General features: G+C 44.5%; 1 protein-coding gene across 3 annotated transcripts in view; it reads right to left on the bottom strand.

Annotated features, from left to right (window-relative positions):
• The window catches only part of SLTM (SAFB like transcription modulator), a 362,439-nt gene that overhangs the window by 180,289 nt on the left and 161,057 nt on the right, over positions 1 to 21,093 (bottom strand). For all 3 annotated transcript variants that reach the window (XM_033919728.1, XM_033919731.1, XM_033919730.1), the window contains 3 exons: positions 7,931 to 8,080; positions 7,743 to 7,849; positions 7,502 to 7,653 (listed from right to left, as the gene is read on the bottom strand). In XM_033919728.1, coding sequence (XP_033775619.1) covers positions 7,502 to 7,653; positions 7,743 to 7,849; positions 7,931 to 8,080 — 409 coding nt within the window. The remainder of the gene's footprint in view (positions 1 to 7,501; positions 7,654 to 7,742; positions 7,850 to 7,930; positions 8,081 to 21,093) is intronic.

The following is a 21,093-nucleotide window of genomic DNA, read 5'->3' as shown; positions in this document are numbered from 1 at the left end:
ACAAAAAACCCAGTGTGGATAACAAATGCAGTGAAAAAGGCGATAAGTGATAAGAAGGCATCATTCAAAAAATGGAAAAAAGACCAGACAGAGGACAACCAAAAGGAGCATAAAAAACACCAAAAGGAGTGTCACCGAGTGGTTAGGAAAGCAAAAAGAGAATATGAAGAGAGACTGGCAGGGGAAGCAACAAACTTCAAATCATTCTACAGGTACGTCAAGGGGAAGCAACCAGCTAGGGAGGAAGTGGGACCCTTGGATGATGGAGACAGAAAGGGAGTGGTAAAAGAGGAAAAGGAGATAGCGGATAGGTTAAATGAGTTCTTCACGTCAGTTTTCACAAGGGAGGACACAACCAACATTCCGGAACCCGAGGAGATCGTAAAAGGAGATCAGGATGAAAATCTGGTCCAACTAGAGCAAGGTGGATGTCCTCAGGCAGATAGACAGGCTAAAGAGCGACAAATCGCCAGGTCCGGACGGCATTCACCCAAGGGTACTCATGGAACTAAGGAACGAAATAGCTGAGCCACTTCGACAGAAATGCAATCTATCCTTAAAAACTGGAGAGATTCCGGAGGACTGGAAAATAGCAAATGTCACGCCCATCTTTAAGAAAGGCTTAAGGGGAGACCCGGGAAACTACAGGCCGGTGAGCTTGACCTCGTTTCCGGGAAAGATGATGGAAGCGCTGATTAAGGACAGCATCTGGGAACACATCGAAAACAATGGGCAGCTAAAGTCGAGCCAGCATGGCTTCTGCAAGGGCAGGTCATGCCTCACGAACTTATTATACTTCTTTGAGGGGGTAAACAGCCAGGTGGATAAAGGGGAATCCATTAACATCATTTACCTTGACTTCCAAAAAGCCTTCGACAAGGTACCACACGAAAGACTGCTAAGGAAGCTATGGAACCACGGGGTGCAAAGGGCGGTCTACCGATGGATCAAAAACTGGCTGGCGGATAGGAAACAGAGGGTTGGAGTAAAGAGCCATTACTCAGATTGGAAATGGGTCACGAGTGGAGTTCCACAGGGGTTGGTGCTGGGACCACTTCTGTTCAATATATTTATTAACGACCTGGAGGCGGGAACAAAATGTAAGGTTATTAAATTTGCAGATGACACTAAACTATACAGTAGGGTCAAAACCATGGAGGACTACGAAGACCTCCAAAAAGATCTGACAATGCTGGAAGAGTGGGCCAAAAAATGGCAAATGAGCTTCAACATAGGGAAATGCAAGGTCATGCATGTTGGGAAAAAGAACCCGATGTTCACTTACAAGATGGGGGGATCACCGCTAGGGGTGAGCAACCTTGAAAGAGACCTGGGAGTGATGGTAGACACAGCCTCAAGGAAAGCGAACAGAATGTTGGGTATCATTAAGAAAGGTATCACGACCAGGACGAAGGAAGTCATCCTGCCACTGTATCGTGCAATGGTGCGCCCGCACCTGGAGTACTGTGTCCAATACTGGTCGCCGTACCTCAAGAAGGACATGGCGGTACTTGAGAGAGTCCAGAGAAGAGCAACTAAGCTGATAAAGGGTATGGGGGACCTCTCATATACTGACAGACTGAAAAAGCTGGGGCTTTTCTCGCTGGAAAAGCGACAACTTAGAGGAGACATGATAGAAACTTTCAAGATCATGAAGGGCATAGAAAAGTGGACAGGGACAGATTTTTCAAACTATGGGGAACCACAAGTACAAGGGGGCACTCAGAGAAATTGAGAGGGGAAAGGTTTAGAACAAATGCCAGGAAGTTCTTTTTCACCCAGAGGGTGGTGGATACATGGAAAGCGCTACCGGAGGATGTGATAAGCAGAAGCACGCTACAGGGCTTCAAAGAAGGTCTGGACAGGTACCTGGAGGACAAAGGGATTGAGGGGTACAGATTAGAGTAGAGGTAAGGTTATAGGGATAGGATTAGAAGTAAATTGTAAAATTAGTCAGAGACCACTGTTCAGGCAGTGGGCCTGATGGGCCGCCGCGAGAGCGGACCGCTGGGCGAGATAGGTCCGACCTCTGGTCTGCCTCAGCGGAGGCAACTTCTTATGTTCTTAACTTCTCCAGGGTGAGAATGAGGCTTTGGAAAAAAACACTGGAAGAACAATGGATTGGTTGAGATGGAATTCCAAGACTACTTTAGGGAGGAATTTAGAATGAGTACGAAGAACTACCTTGTCATGATGGAACACTGTGAATGGTGGATCAGCAACTAAAGCTTGCAGCTCACTGACAAGTCGAGCAGAAGTGAAAGCTATGAGAAACACCACTTTCCAAGTACGATACTTCAGATGAGCCTTATCCAGTGGTTCAAATGGAGGCTTCAGTTGAGCAAGGACAACATTGAGGTTCCAAACCACAGGAGGCAGTTTGAGAAGAGGTTTGACATTGAAAAGTCCTTTCATAAATCTGGAAACCACCGGATGAGCAGAAAGGGGTTTCCCTTCAATAGGCTGATGGAAAGCTGCAATTGCACTGAGATGGCCAGAATTGGATAAGTGCAAAAGGTAGTCCAAAACAGAAGGTAAGGAGGAATGTTGAGACTCCTTATGATGAGAAAAACACCACGTAGAAAATCTAGTCCATTTTTGGTGATAGCTTCTAAAACGGCTTTTACAGATTGAGAAAACTGAAGAGGGGTTATGTTGAGAAGTACCAAGCTGTCAGGTGTAGAGACTGCAGATTGGGATGAAGCAGAGATCCTTGACTCTGTGTAAGCAGAGAAGGAAAAACTGGTAGAAGGTAAGGCTCCCTGCTGTTGATTTGAAATAGAAGGGAATACCAAGGTTGTCTTGGCCATCGAGAAGCAATTAGAATCATGGTGGCATGATCGTTCTTCAACTTGACCAGAGTCTTGAGAATGAGAGGGAATAGAGAGAATGCATAGAGGAAAAAATTTGTCCATTTCAGAAGAAAAGCATCTGCCTCGAGGCGATGAGCAGAGTATATCCTGGAGCAGAATTGAGGCACTTTGTACTTGAGGGGAGCTGCAAAGAGATCCATCTGAGGCGTTCCCCACTGTGAAAAAATGTGATGAAGAGGCGAGGAATGGAGTGTTCATTCGTGAGATTGCAGTAGACGATTCAAGTTGTCCGCCAAGCAATTCTTCGCCCCTTGAATATAGACAGCTTTGAGGAAGGTGTTGTGGCGATTACCCAGACCCAAACCTTCAGAGCTTCGGTTTTTCATCCAAATGAGGACTACTTGGTCGTGAAGCAGATGTTGAAAAACATTAAGAGCTTTGAGAATCACTCTGAATTCCAACAGATTGATATGACACTGACGATCCATACTGGTCCAGAGGCCTTGAGTATGGAGACCATCGAGTTGAGTGCCCCAAATGTATGTCGAAGAGTCTGTCATGAGGACCTTCTGATGGGGAGGCGTTTGAAAAAGCAAGCCTCTGGAAAGATTGTAAGAGAGCATCCACCAATGGAGAGACTGCTTCAATGAAGGAGTGACTGATATGTGTCGAGAAAGAGGGTCGCAAACTTAATTGAGATGCCAGGGTCCACTAAGGAATTCTGAGGTGAAGTATGGCAAAAGGAGTCACGAGTACTGTGGAGGCCATGTGACCCAGAAGTACCATCATGTGACTCGCTGAGATGGAAGAGCGGGAAGACACTGTATGACAGAGTTGAAGAAGAGCTACCAGTCGTTGTTGTGGAAGGAATGCTCCGAGTTGGATTAATTGTAGATTCTGTGAGGGCTGAAGTTGAGATTTAGAAAAGTTGATTTCAAATTCCAAACTTTGTAGGAACCAGGTAGTCCGTTGGGTCGCTACAATAACCCCTTGAGATGTGGAATCTTTGATGAGCCAGTCGTCAAGGTAGGGAAAAATCTGAAGACCATGATTCCTTGGAACTGCTGCTACCACTATCAGGTACTTGGTGAACACTCTGGGAGACGAGGCCAGGCCGAAGGGTAGTACTATGTATTGATAATGCAGATTCCCCACCCGAAATCTGACATATTGACGGGAAGCCAGATGAATGGGGATATGAGTGTGGGCCTCCTTGAGATCCAGAGAGCATAATCAGTCGTTCTGCTTGAGAAGGGGATAAAGGGATGCCAGGGACAACATTCGAAACTTTTCCTTGACTAGAAATTTGTTGAGAGCCCTGAGATCCAGAATGAGTCGCAGATCGTCCGTCTTCTTCAGAACAAGGAAGTAAAGGGAGTAAAACCCCCTGTTCAGCTGTTCCAAGGGAACTGGTTCGATTGCATGGAGATGAAGCAGAGCTTGAGCTTCCTGAAGAAGAAGGGCAGTCTGGGATGGATTGGAAGGATACTTTCTTGGAGGAAGCTCTGGCGGAACCTGATAGAAATGAAGAGAGTATCCTTCCCTGATGATGGTAAGTACCCAGAGATCGGATGCAATTGTCGTCCATCGATGGTAAAAAAGATGGAGACGACCTCCTATAGGGGGAAAATGAGACAGAGTCAGAACGGTGGAGGTTATGCTCTGTTGTAAACAGTCAAAAAGGCTGAGAAGCCTTAGGTGCAGCAGAAGGTTGAGGTTTCTTTTGCTTCTGAGGTTGCTGTTTCTTAAGAGAAGGGCGAGTACAAGGAGCCGGCTTCGGAGCAAAACGCCTTTGATAGATAAGAGTAGGGCGTGCAGGTTTGGCAGGAGCTGGCTTTGGCTTAGGTCTTGACAATAGAAGCAAAGGATTTCTCATGGTCAGACAATTTCTTGGTGGCTGACTTGATAGATTCATCAAAGAGGTCATTGCTCTCACAAGGAATATTAGCTAAGCGGTCTTGAAGATTAGGGTCCATGTCAATGGTACAAAGCCAGGCAAGATGACGCATAGCTACAGAGTAAGCAGCTGCTCAGGCAGACAACTCGAAGGTATCATAAGGTGACTGGAGGAGATGCAAACGGAGTTGAGACAAAGAAGCAAGGATTTCTTGAAATTCAAAGTGCATTTGAGTATCCAAATAATTCAAGAACTTTGGCAGTAAAGAAAAAAGGAATTCAAAATAAGTGATGAATTGAAAATTATAGTTGAGGACTTTAGAGGACATCATAGCATTTTGATAGATGCAACGTCCGAATTTGTCCATAGTTTTCCCTTTCTTTCCAGGAGGAACGGTGGCATAAACCTTGGAAGGATGGAACCTCTTTAAGGAGGACTAGATCAGCAGGGATTGATGAGATAACTGAGTTGTCAAATCCTTTGCGATGCACAGTTTTATACCTAGAGTCCAATTTGCCTGGAACAGCTAGTATGGAAAAAGGTGTTTTCATGCATCGACCAAAAGTCTGATTCAAAAGCTTATGAAGAGGAAGCTTAAGTGACTCCGCCGGAGGTTGAGGGAGATGTATGACTTCGAGATACTCCTTAGAGTATTTAGAGCTCATGTCTAATTGTAGATCCAAGTCTACAGCCATCTGACGAAGGAAAGATGAGAAAGATTGCTGATCCGCCAATGCTTTGCCTCGAGAAGGACTCGAGGACATCGAGGCAGCTTGGGTCGAAGAAGAAACCTCGGCAGGAAAAAAGGCATCAAAGGAACATGGTGACTTGGACAAGGCAATCGAAACCGGGATATCCTCGAGGTCCGGCATTGGAGACCTCGAACGAGGAGTCGGTAGTCTAGTCGAAGTTTGGGTAGATCGAGGCTTAGTTGAAGAAGGTTGTTCTTTAGAAGAAGAACTATGCCTGGAAGGATGCCTCGATCGTCGGTGAGAACTGTGCCTGGAAGCAGATCTCGAGGATCGAGGAGACTTCGCCTCGGAGATGGAAGCAGCCGAAGCTATCAATGAATGGATAGGATTGGAGGCTGTAGATCGAAGCTCCAAAGGCTTGATGGAGGAACTTCAATGCACTCCCAAAGACTCTGCTCCTTGTATAGAGTGTGAAGAGTCCTGCCGAGGCACTCGCAAAGAATCTGCTCCTTGTAGTTTCTTTAGTCTGTATTGACTAAGTATATGTATTTCAGTATTTCTTGTACCATTTTATTGGTTCTATAGAAATTATAAATAAATAAATAAAAAGAATCTGCTCCTTGCTTCACATGCTTGGATACCAGACCAGACACTCGCAGAGACTCTGCTCCCTGCAAAGAGTGTGTAAGCTCAGACTGAGGCAACGGAAACGGCTCGACCTCATGGGAGTCTGCTGAATGCCCAGGTTGGATTAGAGCACAGGTGTCGAAGTTGGTCCTCGAGGGCCGCAATCCAGTCGGGTTTTCAGAATTTCCCCAATGAATATGCATTGAAAGCAGTGCATGCACATAGATCTCATGCATATTCATTGGGGAAATCTTGAAAACCCGACTGGATTGCGGCCCTCGAGGACCGACTTCGACACCCCTGGATTAGAGGAAGCTGTTTGGGTCCCATATTTGTAAGGAATTGAATAAACTGCTTCTCTAACATGGTCTGAAAAGAAACCGGCAAGGATGGATCCGCGTCTGAAACCGGACCACCTGCTTTGGCTGGAGGTTCCTTCGAGGTAGTGTTGAGTGCGCTTCGACCTGGGAGTCTTATGCACTGTAATCACTACCGGTTGAACCGACTGCTGAGCTATCTGACCTGAGGAAACAGGGGAAGATACAGCAGATGTCGTCGAAGAAAGAGCCACTGCAAACAACGAAGGTCTGGTGAGGCTCAAGGTGGAAGCAGTAAAAGCAGGAGGAACATCGGTAGGAGTCGAGGCGGAGGATGCCTTTGAAGTCGAGGAATCATTAGAAGATTCCATCTCGAACAGCTTGTCCACCAAAATACAACGATTGAAAGCACGAGGCTGAAGCGTTTGGCAAGGTAGGCATGACCTAGGATGATGATTCAGCCCAAGGCACTTAAGGCAGCGACGATGTGGGTCCGTAAGAGAGATCGCGCGCTGGCACTTGCTACACTTCTTGAAGCCCGTGGCAGGCCGGAACATAGAAGGAAAAATAGCCGCCGCAAGATCGAAGTCCTCGGGCTGTGGCCGAGCGGTCTGTCCTGAGAAACGGATGGAAGAGGAAAATTTTTTTTTTTAAACTGAAAATTAAAGAAATAAAAGAACAGCGCTTCGTGAGGAAAAAATACAAACCGCAGTTCAGAGAAGGCACAAAGTAATGAAGTTAAATGTAGAGAGTCAAAGACGGACTTCTCGGCTCCGTGGAGAACTGAGGAGACGCACCCTCCACTGGGCGGAAAGGCACTCGCGCATGCACGGTGTGGGCGACTCGAAATTTCAAGTTTCTTCAAGCAAGTCTGCTTGTGAGGCGTCCGTATCCAGGCTCTGTCGATGACGTCACCCATATGTGAGAATACCTGCCTGCTTTTCCTGGGATAACTTATCTTACTCATTGGATTTGGAATAGTACGGTCAATGAAACTAATCATTTTCCTATGAAGGCTTTAGAAAAAGTATGTTAACAAATCCTATTCCACTGGGAAAGTGTGAAAGCAGGCATTATAATGGCTTTACCATATATTTTGCGTTCTGCAGTCACTTTTTTTTTCTATTTGAGCAATTTCAATAAAAATTTGAATACCTGATTTCTTCCTTTCTTCAGATTTTTTTTGGGCCTCTTTACCAGAATCGGCATCAGTTTCATTTTTACCCTCTGTTTTTTTAGTTTCCTTGTTTTCTTTTTTGTCTGATTTCTCAGATTTCTTTTCTTCTTTTTTGACCGATGTTTGAGCCCTTGTAAAACGAGATCAGAAGAGACTGTCAAGTCAAAAATGTCTTCATTTTAAAGTGGCTAGACACATAAGCACATATAAAAAACTTACTTTGTTTTGTCATTTCCTGTTGCTTTCTTATCACCAGAAGATCTACCTGAACCTTGCTTTTCATCACCTTCTTTCTTTACGTCTTTTTTGGAAGGATCATTTTTTACCTAAAACACAAAGCCATGTGTTTAACATGCACAGTAGAAATCACAAATTCATCTGCTATATAAAGAAATTAAAATACCTGCCTTTTCAACAGAAATCTGTTGTCCATGCAGTTCTGTTCGATGAAGGTGTGAAATACATCTTGCCACATCGGCACTTGAAGACATAGTAACTATTCCATAACATTTTGCCCCAGGGCTTCGTGCATTAGTGACTATCTTTGCACTCAGAACCTAGAACAGTATATAAAACAAAGTTGGTTTGTGTTTTAAAAAAAAGATGAAGATAGAACAAAGAATAAACAGTGCAACTATTTTAGCATAAAATTCTATAAAAGGAAAACCTGATATTTGACTGATAAATTATAAAAGCATCATTCATGACTATGAGAAACCTAAGACAAATCTGAAAATTCTTCAACGGGAAACAATTCCAACTTTTGGTACAATCTCTTATCCTTAGACTAAGACTACTGCAACATACTATACCTCCTCTGCCCAGCGACCATGATAAAGCAATTACAAACAATACAAAATACAGCCTTAAGACTCATCTACTCATTAAAAAAAATATGACCGCATAACAGAAGCATACCACGACACACACTGGCTACCAATTCAAGCAAGAGTACACTTCAAATTCTACTGCCTACTATTCAAAGCGATTAATGGAGAAAGCCCATCCTACTGGAACAACCGACTAATTCAATCCACCACAACCAGACACAGGAGAACCCACTCACTATTCATACACCCACCAACCAAAAATGTAAAAAAAAAAAAACCAAAAAAACTATATGACAATCTAATAGCCACCAAAGCAGCATTTGTTTTGAAACAAGACAGACAAATCACCAATCTGCTATCTTCGACCACAGACTACAAAACCTTCAAGAAACTAAAATCCTACTCTTCAAAAAATACATAAAACCTATAACACAACACCAGTTCCTTCCCAAACTCCACCATCTCACTCTAACCCCTTTCAAATCTAAAAAGTTTTTAACTACCCAACATGTATCACCTCAAGTTCTCGACAATCTCTTAGATAATTCATATGTAATCCCTATGACAACTCATGTAAAGCTACAATTCTTGTAACCTATGACAATTCTTATGTAAAGTTATAATTCTTGTAACCTCCTGGTAAATCTTATGTAATTCGCCTTGAACCGCAACGTAATGGCGGAATAGAAATCACTAATGTAATGTAATAAATATCTGAAGACTTGGCATGAGCACTCCTTATGCTATATTTTACAAATTTCAACATAAGATATTGTAACTAAAGAGCTCACAATGGTTTCTGCTCTAGTTTCAAGTTTTATTTTAATTTGATGAATCGCTTAACTTAATTTTTACTGAGTTACAGCATAAAAAGAGAACATTTATTTATACATGTTTACCTGCACTGTACCTCCTACAGTGGCAAATTTTTCTGCTCTACCTGCAATACACCTATCACAATCCTCTCCAGATGTGTGGTTTGCATTTTCCTACCAGCAGATGTACAGTTATCATATGGTTCTAGAAAAAGGAGGACGGATTGAGACATTTGGGTTTCACTTCCATTGCTTTCAATGAAAATAAAGCTCAGATGCCTCTGCCCTCCTTACTTCCATTGCTTTCAGTAGAAGTAAAACAGTCTCAAGCCATCTTCCTTCTGGAGCCATATAGAAACATAGAAACATGATGGCAGATAAAGGCCCATCCGCAGTAACCATTATCTCTTTCTCTCTCCGAGATCCCACTTGGCTATCCCAGGCCCTTTTGAATTCAGACACAGTCTCCATCACCTCTTCCGGGAGACTGTTACATGCATCTACCACCCTTTCTGTAAAAAGCAGATGCGACAACCAACTAATGACATTTTACAATCCTATGCAATTTCAGTCAGCATTCAATAACCAATCAGAAGGATACAATGTTCTCTATGAAGAAACCCAGGAAGAAACTAATCAAAACGAACAGAACAGTTTAGTAAACCAAGGCTATACCTCTTGATGCAAGCTCATGCCCTAGAACAATGACATACTGTAGACAGCAAATAATTCCCCTCAGAGGTCTTGACTAAAGCATCTGGCAAACTTGAACAGATTCTGACTAGTGTGAAGGGACTAACAGGGAAGGAAATTAGTAGGTAAGATTTAATTTTTCCCCTTCTCTTAAATGTTCCCTCCAAACTAGTTCAGATGTACAAGTACCACCAAAGCAGAAAACGTCAAGGATGGTGCTTGGACAGACTTGTCTTCAAGATACAGGCATGCAAGGCTACATCCCACTTTGCTTGCCTGTAGTGCTTTGCAAAAGAATGAGACAAGTAGCTGCATTACACATGTGGAATATAAAGAACATGCTGAACCCAGAAAGAAGCCTACCCCCTTAAGGAGATGCAAGAACTAGTTTGATTCAGCAGACTACATATACTAGCCTTAGAAACTGTAACTCATTTCCTGTAACCCCCCACCCAGTCTTCCTACACGCTTCAGATTTTGTGTGGTTATCTGCAGTAACCTATTTAGATCACACTGAAGATGAATTGAATCCTGTCTCCTTCGTCAGTCTGGAAAATCAGGAGTAACATATTCCTTAAAGAGAAAAGAAGGAATTGGCCTAATAACCAAGTTCTCTTTAGAATGCTTCCAACAAGTCTCGTTAGAAAGCTTTCAACAAGATTTAATCTGTAATTAAAACCCTCCAAACTGAATATAATCACCGGAATTATGGTCAACAGTGTAGTTTCTCTAAAATGTTTAAAAGTGCAGCTATCAAAGCAGACAATACAAGATTCAGATCCCATGTGGGCACAGTCAGTCTCTTGGAAGGCTTGAAACAGAACATCTCTCAAATCTTACCACATCTGTGTGAACACTTCCCAAGTTAATTTTGCAGCATTTTCAGTGAGCAGGTATCAACTTTTTAGAATGACTAGTTACTGTTGATAAAACATGGTTACACCACTATGATCCTGCAAAAAGTCAACAATCCATGTAATGGCAGCATTCGGACTCTCAAAGGACAAGGAAATAAGTCAGCAGGAAGGGTCTATTTATGAGCATGGATGACAGAAAAATACATTTATCGGAAGAGTAAAGTTCTGACTTCCCTTCCTGGAGAAGCAGAAGCATAAGACCTTCAACTGTGTGAGACTGTATACGAGAGAGTGATATTGAAGTTGAGTTAACTCAAACTTGTATTCTATACATTGTGTCAAGTATTTTTTTAAGGAGCTACCTGGACTGAAGAGGGGTCTCCTATTTCTTAAATAAGGCATCTTTCATGACCCTATATAAAGGCACCTTGATATAGTCAGTTGGTGGCAATTCATGGTCCACAAACTCAAAAAATTCAGAATGAGGTTCCTCCTCAGTCTCCAATTTAATAGGAAGAGCTTGATCCATTTGTCTTAGTCAGTAAAGGATATGCTCTTTGATAAGACGTACACCTTTGAGATGAAGGATAAAATATGCCACAGGATTCTTCTACTGACAAATTTGGCAAACCCTCAAAGTGGTTTAAAATATCAGTCATTCTCCTCAAAACACTCTCCTAGGCAAATCTGGAAGTACGTGTCCAGGAGCATCGAGGCAGGGTTCGATGCTCTAAACCAGAAGAGCACCCTCTGCTGTTAATGAGGCATGCAGTGAATGGGTAGTTGCCAATCTTAATGCTAGATGGTTGAGCAGGGGTGCATGCCCTCATTCTTCGATGATGTGTCCTTGGTTTGAGCTGACTCTGCAAAAGCCCCAAAAGCTCTTTTGAGCTTAGCCCAGATGATCTCCTGTCCATATCTGCAACGGAAGACACACTAACATGGAAGCAGACTGCAATGCATATTGCCTGGGTGTTGGGGACATTGATATCAGAGGCATGCTTGAGAGGAGACAAGATATGCTGTGATGAAGAGCAACCTACAGTGCGCTGATGCTTACTATGCATCAAGGAGGTGGACACCTGGCACAATGTCATAGTATGCCTAGAAAGGCAAGAATGTTTGGGCTTCTTAGCTTTATGCACTACCTCCCCAGAAGACAAGAGACCTTTTTTAGGAGACAATCCGATGCTTGATGCTCTCTATGCAGTCTGTGCATGCAGTGTCGATACCAATGCAAATGTCAATGTAGGCTGTGTGTTGGGTTCTCAATATTCCACCATGTTCAATGTCAGTACTAAACCAAAAAGTCACACAAGTTGTTGGGCTTTAAGTATCCTCTTTTAAAAACACAAACGTCCCAAATGTCAGAACTCAGACACTGGACAAGTCAATTAGGGAGGTCAGAACCTGAAATGGTTCAAATTATATCAAGTACATTTCATGAAGCCACTCAGCACTCTGACAGAGAGGAAAATGTCTGATGCAAAATCAAAAGGCTTGAAGGCAGAGGGAGCCTGAGTGAAAGGTATGCTTTAAACCAGGGGTGCCCACACACATACACACACCCTGAGTGCACCTCTTCTGTCCTCCAGACCTCATTCCATTCCCTAACCAACATCTATCTCTCTATCCTTCTAGGAGTCCAGCTTTTCTTCCTCTATCCTCCACCCCTATTGGCAACATGTCTCCCTCATCTGTTCTAATCTTGTATCTCTCTGTTCTTCCTCAGGGTCTCTCCCCCTCTGTTTCTTCTGTCTGCACCTCCCATAGTCCAACATCTGCCCCCTCTCTTTTGCATCCACTTTGTTTCAGATTTTTCCCTCTCTCTATCTTCCTTCTGCTAACATTTTGAGTCCTCCCAACTTTGATCCAGGTCTTTGGCTCTCTCACTCTCTTTGTCTTCCCCCTCCCCAGGGCCTGGCATCTCTCTCCCCTCGGTTCAGAGTGTTTCCCCTCTCTAACCCCTCTAGTAGTCCAGGATCTGCCTTATCTGCTTTGTCTTTCCCCTTCCTTTTGGTTCAAGGCTGCTTTCCCACCCCTCAAGGTCCTTTTGTCTCTTCCCCCTCCACCGATCCAGCGTCTCTAAGGCAATCCCCATCCTGTTGGAGTCCTCGCGAAAGGCACAATTTTACCCTGAGGTGCGGGGCCTTACCTCCGATGCTTCCCTGCACACGGTGACTGTCAAGTCAGTTCTCACCTCCTTTCTTCCCTCTGGGCCTACCACATTTGAAAGTTAATTACGACAGCCTGCAGCGCGCACGTAACAGGCTGCCGCCAGCTTCTGTAGCACATTCCTTCTACCGTGGTCCCGCACCTCCTCAGACGTCAGGCGGGACCAAGGCAGAGGGAACGTGCTACAGAGGCTGACAGCAGCCTGCTATGTTGGCTCTGCAGGCTGCTATAATTACAATACTTTAAAGGTGAGAAAGTGACTACGGGAATGCTAGGGAGAACACTGCTCTGCAATCTACTGGCGTTGCCTTTGCAATCGACCGGTAGATTGTGATTGACGTTTTGGTTACCCCTGCTTTAAACAGTCCAACACTCCATGGGTTGAATAAGGGTTTCATAGTGGCCCAAAAGCCAGAAAACAAAAACCAAACTTAAAAGGAAAAGTAAACAAAATAGAAAAAAGGAAAACTACCACAAAAAAAAAAAAAAAAAAAAAAAAAAAACTTATGCAAGGCACAAAAACAACAACTTCTAAGTTAAAAATACTGAAGAAACCAAGAACAGCTTCTCTGCACTATGGAAAACTAAGAACCAAAGGTCCCATGAGCCAACGTCAGTTAGGAAAGCATTGGTATGAGCACAATATGAGCACTGTCAAGATTTAAAATGACAGAGCACTTGGCAGTGTCTGTACCAGAATCTGAGGATGACAACACCTATATTAAATGCTCATTTATTCCCCGAGAATACACCACATGAACATAAGCTAGTGAGGTAGATCCTTCTGAGAATGCAGAAGAACCATAATAACTTTGCTAGAAGCCTTACTTCCTCTAACACATCTATTCAAAAGCCAAGCAACAAGACAGAGAAGAGCCAAGTTGGGAATAACCACTGGCACCCGATTCAGATTCCGCAAATATGGAAGTTGAAACATTCAATTCCTCGCCAGCCGCATCAGATCTCCATACTGTGATCTTCACAGCCAATCTTGACCCATCAGCATCACTCAATCCATGAGGGACTTTATTCTCTAATGAACAGGGGCCAAGGAAGAAAGACATAGTATATCAGACAAAGCCCACCTCTGCACCAGTGTCCTCTGCTTTGTAATCCCACCTCCTGCTGAAAAATATCAGCACTGTGGCAACAAAAGTGCCATCAAGGTAATCACTGGAAGACCCCAAATGTTCACTATCAAGCCAAAAGTCCAAATAGCTCAAATTCCATTCTCTGGGATCCAGCACACTTCTGCTGAGAGTTCGCTTGAACATTTTTAAAGCTCACCATACAAGTGGCCAAACAGTTATTTACTGTAACAAGTGTTAACCAGGGACAGCAGCAGATATTCTCACTGATGGGCAACGTCACCAATGGAGCCCTGGTACAGACCACTTCAAAAGTACATTGGCACTAAGAGTTTAGAAAGTTTGCGATAGCCCACACCGCGCATGCCTTCCTGTGCGACGTAGGCACGTGGTCCCTTCAGTTAAGATAAGCTAGCTAAGAAGGCAACCCGGGGAGGTGGGAGAGTTGTGAGAATATCTGCCTACTGTCCCTAGGTAAAGCACAGTTACTTACCGTAACAGGTGTTATCCAGGGACAGCAGGGTGACGTCAACCACGGAGCCCTGATACAGACAGCTTCACAAGCAGACTTTCTTGAAGAATTTTGGAAAGCTTGCGACTGCTACACCGTGCATGTTGCTTCCCTCCCAACGTAGGGCGCGCGTCTCCTCAGTTCAGATAGCTAGCTAAGATGTCTGGATTGGTTTTCTAAATTTCTTCTGTACCATTCCAATACAGTAAATATTGAAGACGATATCTCCAATTCCTGACAGCCTCCCTGTGGAGTTCAAGGCTCCACACTCTCTCCAATTTTATTCAATCTCTATATGACCACACTGCACACCTTTAAGCTGTCAGCTTGGGAAATGTTATTCACTTATGCGGATGATATCTTTATACTGATTGAGACTGATCTGGAGATTACCAATCTAGTTTCCAAAGTAAATCTTTGCATTTCCAAACTACAAGCCTGGGCTTTTGTGGTTAGGTCCAAGATTGAACTGTCTTCCTCCTACTGTAGCTCTGGTATCTGGTTCCTCCTTATCAACTGAGTTCTCTGCTAAGATATTGGGAGTCCTTTTTGATTCCTCTCTTTCCTTTAAGGACCAAATAGATTCCTTGGTCAAGAAATGCATCTTTTGTTTGCAAATGCTGAGGAAAGTTAGACATCTTTTTCATCTTAGTTCAATCAATTTTATTATCTCATCTTGATAACTGTAACGCTATCTACCTCGGCATTACTAAAATTTGTCTTCATAGATTACAATTAATTCAGAATATTGCTGCGAAGATGATTTTTAGAAAATGTAAATTTGACCTTTTGCTTTAGAGTCCTCTTTGGCTCCCGGTTTATTTTAGAATTCAATTTAAAATTCTACATGGTATCTTTAATCTTCTTATCCCTTTATTTTAAATGTTTACCGATTCTCCTTTGCAAAATACAACAATTTAAACTCTCCCCTTCCTTCTAAAAAAGGGATTAAAGGAGTCAAGATCTTCAGTCAATCTTTGGTCTTTACATTTTATTAACTCCGGAATCATCTCCCCTATTTAAGGAGTTCCAGTTCATTTCAATTTTAACATAAATCTTTAAAAACTACTCTATTTGCCAAATATTTTGAAAACTAATCCTTTTGAAATTTTGCCATTATCTTTTATTTATCATTTGTAAATCATTCCCTATTCAATTGCTGTAAACCGAGTCGAGCCTTCTTAGAATGACGACTCGGTATACTAAGTTAAGCTTTAGTTTAGTTTAGAAGCCAACCAGGGGAGGTGGGTTGGTTGTGAGAATATTTGCCTGCTGTCCCTGTATAACACATGTGACAGTAAGTAACTGTGCTTTATCCCAGGACAAGCAGGCAGCATATTCTCAACATATGGGTGACCTCCAAGCTAACCAGAATGGGATGTGGGAGTGGTGGCAATTCAGGAGAATAAATTTTGTAATACTGCCTGGCCAAAGTGGCCATCCTGCCTGGAAAAAGAATCCAGACAATAATGAGATGTGAACGTATGAACCGAGGACCAAGTGGCAGCTTTGCAGATTTCCTCAATAGGAGTAGATCTAAGGAAAGCTACAGATATTGCCATGGCTTTAACTTTATGGACTGTGACTCGACCCTATAGATGCAGTCCAGCCTGAGCATAACAGAATGAGATGGAAACAGCCAACCAGTTGGAGATGGTTCGCTTTAACACTGGATGTCCCAATTGTTTGGATCGAAAGAGATAAAAAGTTGAGAAGATCTATATGGCTTACCGTATTTTCACGCATATAACGTGCGCGTTATACGCGTTTTTACCTACCGCGCATACCCCTCGCGCGTTATACGCATGAGCGCGGTATACAAAATTTTTTTTACATAGTTCCCACCCCGCCCGACGCCCAATTAACCCCCCCCCAGCAGGACCGCTCGCACCCCCACCCCGAACGACCGCTCGCACGCGCTCCCACCCGCACCCGCATCCACGATCGGAGCAAGAGGGAGCCCAAGCCCTCTTGCCCGGCCGACTCCCCAACAATATCGGGCCAGGAGGGAGCCCAAACCCTCCTGGCCACGGCGACCCCCTACCCCCACCCCGTACTGCATTACGGGCAGGAGGGATCCCAGGCCCTCCTGCCCTCGACGCAAACCCCCCTCCCTCCAACGACCGCCCCCCCAGCCGACCCGCGACCCCCCTGGCCGACCCCCACGACACCCCCACCCCCCTTCCCCGTACCTTTGGTAGTTGGCCGGACAGACGGGAGCCAAACCCGCCTGTCCGGCAGGCAGCAAACGACGGAATGAGGCCGGATTGGCCCATCCGTCCCAAAGCTCCGCCTACTGGTGGGGCCTAAGGCGCGTGGGCCAATTAGAATAGGCCCTAGAGCCTTAGGTCCCACCTGGGGGCGCGGCCTGAGGCACATGGGCCCAACCCGACCATGTGCCTCAGGCCACGCCTAAGGGTGAACGGAGAGTCAGGACAGCGCACGGAGAGTCGGGGCAGTGCACGGAAAGTCAGGGAGGGTGAACGGAGAGTCGAGACAGCGCACGGAGAGGCGGGGCAGTGCACGGAAAGTCAGGGAGGGTGAACGGATAGTCGGGACAGCGCACGGAGAGTTGGGGAGGGTGAAAGGAGAGTCGTGGTGGCCAGAGGAGAGTCGGGGTGGGCGAAAGGACAGTCGGGCAGCATGCGCGGTATACCCGTGAGCGCGGTATACAAAAGTTTTTGTACATAAAATCGTGGTTTCTGTGCGCTATACCCGTGTGCGCGTTTTACACGGGTGCGTGTTATCTGCGTGAAAATACGGTAGTCCTTTTTACATAGAAACCTAAAGCATGCTTGCAGTCCAAAGTATGAAGAGCTGTTTCTCCAGGATTAGAATGAAGCTTTGGAAAAAACACTGGAAGTACAATGGATTGATTGAGATGAAATTCTGAAACAACTCTTGGTAAGAATTTGATGAGTATGGAGGACCACCTTTTCGTGATGGAATACTATGAAAGGAGGGTCCGCTACTAAAGCTTGTAGCTCACTGACTTTGCGAGCAGACATGAGAGCAATGAGAAAAAACACTTTCCAGGTGAGATATTTCAGATGAACTGTAGCCATTGGTTCAAATGGAGGCTTCATCAATTTGGCAAGAACCACGTTGAGGTCCCAAACCATTGGAGGTGGTATGAGAGGTGGTTTGACATTGAAAAGTCCTTTCATAAATCTGGAACCACAGGATGAGCAGAGGGGTTTCCCTTCTAATGGCTGATGGAAAGTAGCAATTGCACTGAGATGTACTCGAATGGATGTTGATTTGAGGCCTAATTGAGATAAGTGAAACAGGAAAATCCAGAACTAAAGACATGGAGGTAGATTGAGGCTCCTTGTGATGAAGAGCACAAGTAGAAAAACGAGTCTATTTCTGGTTGTAACATTGCCTGGTGGAAGGTTTTCTGGAAGCTTCTAAAATGTCTGCTACAGATTGAGAGAACTGTAGGTTAGCAGTTACGTTGAAAGGTACCAAACTGTTGGGTGCAGAGACTGCAGGTTAGGATGAAGCAGAGATGGAAAAACTGGAAGAAGTAGTGGCTCTCTGCTGCTGAGTTGAAATAGAAGGGAGAACCAAGGTTGTCTGGGCCTCTAAGGAGCTATCAAAATCACAGAGGCATGTTCATGTTTGCGTTTCATGAGTGTATTGAGAATTAGATGGAATGGAGGAAACGCATAGAGAAAGGCATCTGCTGCACTTCTTTGAGGGAAGTAACAGGCAGATAGACAAAGGTGACCCGGTCAACATTGTATATCTGGATATTCAGAAGGCATTTGACATGTTCCCGCATGAACGACTTCAAAAAATTGCAAGCCATGGGATTGAGGGTGAAATACTCACGTAGATCAAAAACTGTTTGGCGGATAGAAAGCAGAGAGTAGGGGTAAATGGACAATACTCGGACTGGAAAAGCGTCATCAGTGGAGTGCCGCAGGCTTCGGTGCTTGGGCCTGTGCTCTTCAACATATTTATAAACGACTTGGAAATTGGAATGACAAGCGAAGTGATTAAATTTGCAGACAATATAAAGTTATTCAGAGCACTGAAGACGCAGGAGAATTGCGAAGACCTGCAACAGGACATAAATACGCTCAAGAAATGGGCCACAACATGGCAAATGAAGTTCAATGTGGATAAGTGTAAGGTGATGCATGTTGGTAACAAAAATCTTGTACACGAAAACACGATGTCTGGTGCAGTTCTCGGAGAGACCCCCCCCCCCCCCAAGAAAGAGACTTGCGAGTACTGGTAGATAAGTCAATGAAGCCGTCCATGCAATGTGCGGCGGCAGCAAAAAGGGCGAACAGAATGCTAGGAATGATTAAGAAGGGGATCACAAACAGATCAGAGAATGTTATGCCACTGTACAGGGCCATAGTATGACCCCACCTGGAATACTACGCAGTACTTGAAGAAGGACACAGTACACTCGAAAGGGTCCAGAGAAGAGCAACTAAAATGGTAAAGGGGCTGGAGTTGTCGTACAGTGAGAGATTAAGAGAAATTGGGCCTCTTTTCCCTTGAAAAGAGCAGACAGAGGGGACATGATTGAAACTTTCAAGATACTGAAGGAAATAGACTTAGTAAAGACAGGTTGTTCACTCTCTCTAAGGCAGGGAGAACGAGAGGGCACTCTCTAAAGTTAAGAGGATAGATTCCGTACAAACGTAAGGAAGTTCTTTTTCACCCAGAGTTTTGGAAAGCTCTTTCTGAGGCTGTTACAGGAGAAAACACCCTCCAGGGATTCAAGACAAAGTTAGACAAGTTCCTGCTGAACAGTAACGTACGCAGGTAGGGTAGGTCTGTTAGGGCACTGGTCTTTGACCTAGGGGCCACTGCGGGAGTGAACTGCTGGGCACGATGGACCACTGGTCTGACCAAACAGCAGCAATTCTTATGTTCTTAACCCTGTGACCAGCCGGGATATGGAACAAAAGACAGCCATGGCTAAATCAAAGCCTGCAGGCTGAGGCCGCAGAACAGGCCCCGCCATGACATGGGTGGGGGGATGGGGGGGGGGGAATTACACAAAAGCTTTTCTCACACAATGCAGCGACTCTGAAGAAAAGAAGAAAAAACACAAGACGCGGCAATGAGAAGGCATGAAAGGAACTAACTCTTGCGCAGAGCCTTGAAACGAGGGCTTTTCAGCTCTGCGGAAAACTTTGAGAACTGAGGAGATGCACGCCCCACGTCAGGCGGGAAGGCACTCGCGCATACGCGGTGTGGCAGTCGCAAACTTTCCAAAAGTTCTTCAAGCAATTTTACTTGTGAAGCTGTCCGCATCAGGGCTTCTTGGTTGACGTCACCCATATGTTGAGAATATGCTGCCTGCTTGTCCTGGATAACACCTGTTACGATAAGTAACTGTTTTATCCCAGGACAAGCAGGCAGCATATTCTCACTGATGGATAACCTCCAAGCTAACAAGAATGGGATGATGGGAGTGTTGGCGCATAGGAAATAAATTTTGTAATACAGATTGGCCAAAGTGCCCATCCCGTCTGGAGAAAAACTACAAACAATAGTGAGAAGTGAAGGTACGAATCAAGGACCAGATGGTAGATTTCCTCAATGGGAGTAGATCCAACAAAAGCTGCCACAGGTCTAATTTTGTGGGCTGTGACATGACTCTCCAGTGCCAGTTCAGTCTGAGCATAACAGAACGACATACAGGCAGCCAGCCAGTTGGAAATCGTTCTCTTGGAAACAGAATGTCCCAACTTGTTTGGATAAAAGGAGAAGAGTCGGGGAGAAGTACAATGATGCTTTGTCCTGTCGATGTAATAGGCGAAAGCACTTTCACAGTTCAGAGCGTGCAAAGCGGTTTCTCCAGGGTGATAATGAGGCTTAGAAAACACTGGCAGAACAATCGACTGAGATGAAACTCCGTGACAACTTTCGGTAGAAATTTTGGATGCATGCTTAGAACCACTTTATCATGGTGAAAAACTGTGAAGGGTGGATCTGCCACCAACGTTATTAATTCACTGACCATCCTGGCAGAGATGAGAGCAATAAGGAAAACCACTTTCTAGGGGAGAAACTTCAGATGAGCTGTGGTCACTGGTTCAAATGGTGGCTTCATCAAACTGGAAAGAACCACATTAAGATCCCAGACGAAAGGTGGAGGCTTGAGAGATGGTTTAAAATTAAAAAGTCCTTTCATAAATCTGGAGACCAGAGTATGAGTTTCCCTCAACTGGTACATGAAAGGCTGTAATAGCACCGAGACGGTCTCTGACAGATGTAGACTTGAGTCCAGAGTCAGACAGATGAAGAAAATAATCTAACACCAAATCCACTGGGAAGTTGGATCGTGATGAAGACACTAGGAAGAAAACTTAATCCACTTTTGTTTATAACATTGTTGGGTGGCTGGTTTCCTGGAGGCATCAAGAAAGCAATGTTACTTACCGTAACAGTTGTTATCCAGGGACAGCAGGCAGCTATTCTCACTAATGGGTGACGTGATCCAACGGAGCCCCGATGCGGAAGCTTCTTTGAAGAAAACTCAAAGTTTCAAGTCGCCCGCACCGTGCATGCGCAAGTGCCTTCCCGCCCAATGCACCGGGCGTGTCTCCTCAGTTCAACTAGCTAGCAG

Source organism: Geotrypetes seraphini, chromosome 14 (genome assembly GCF_902459505.1).
Source record: "Geotrypetes seraphini chromosome 14, aGeoSer1.1, whole genome shotgun sequence".
Lineage (NCBI taxonomy): Eukaryota > Metazoa > Chordata > Amphibia > Gymnophiona > Dermophiidae > Geotrypetes > Geotrypetes seraphini.
This window is presented reverse-complemented; position numbering and strand designations above follow the sequence as displayed.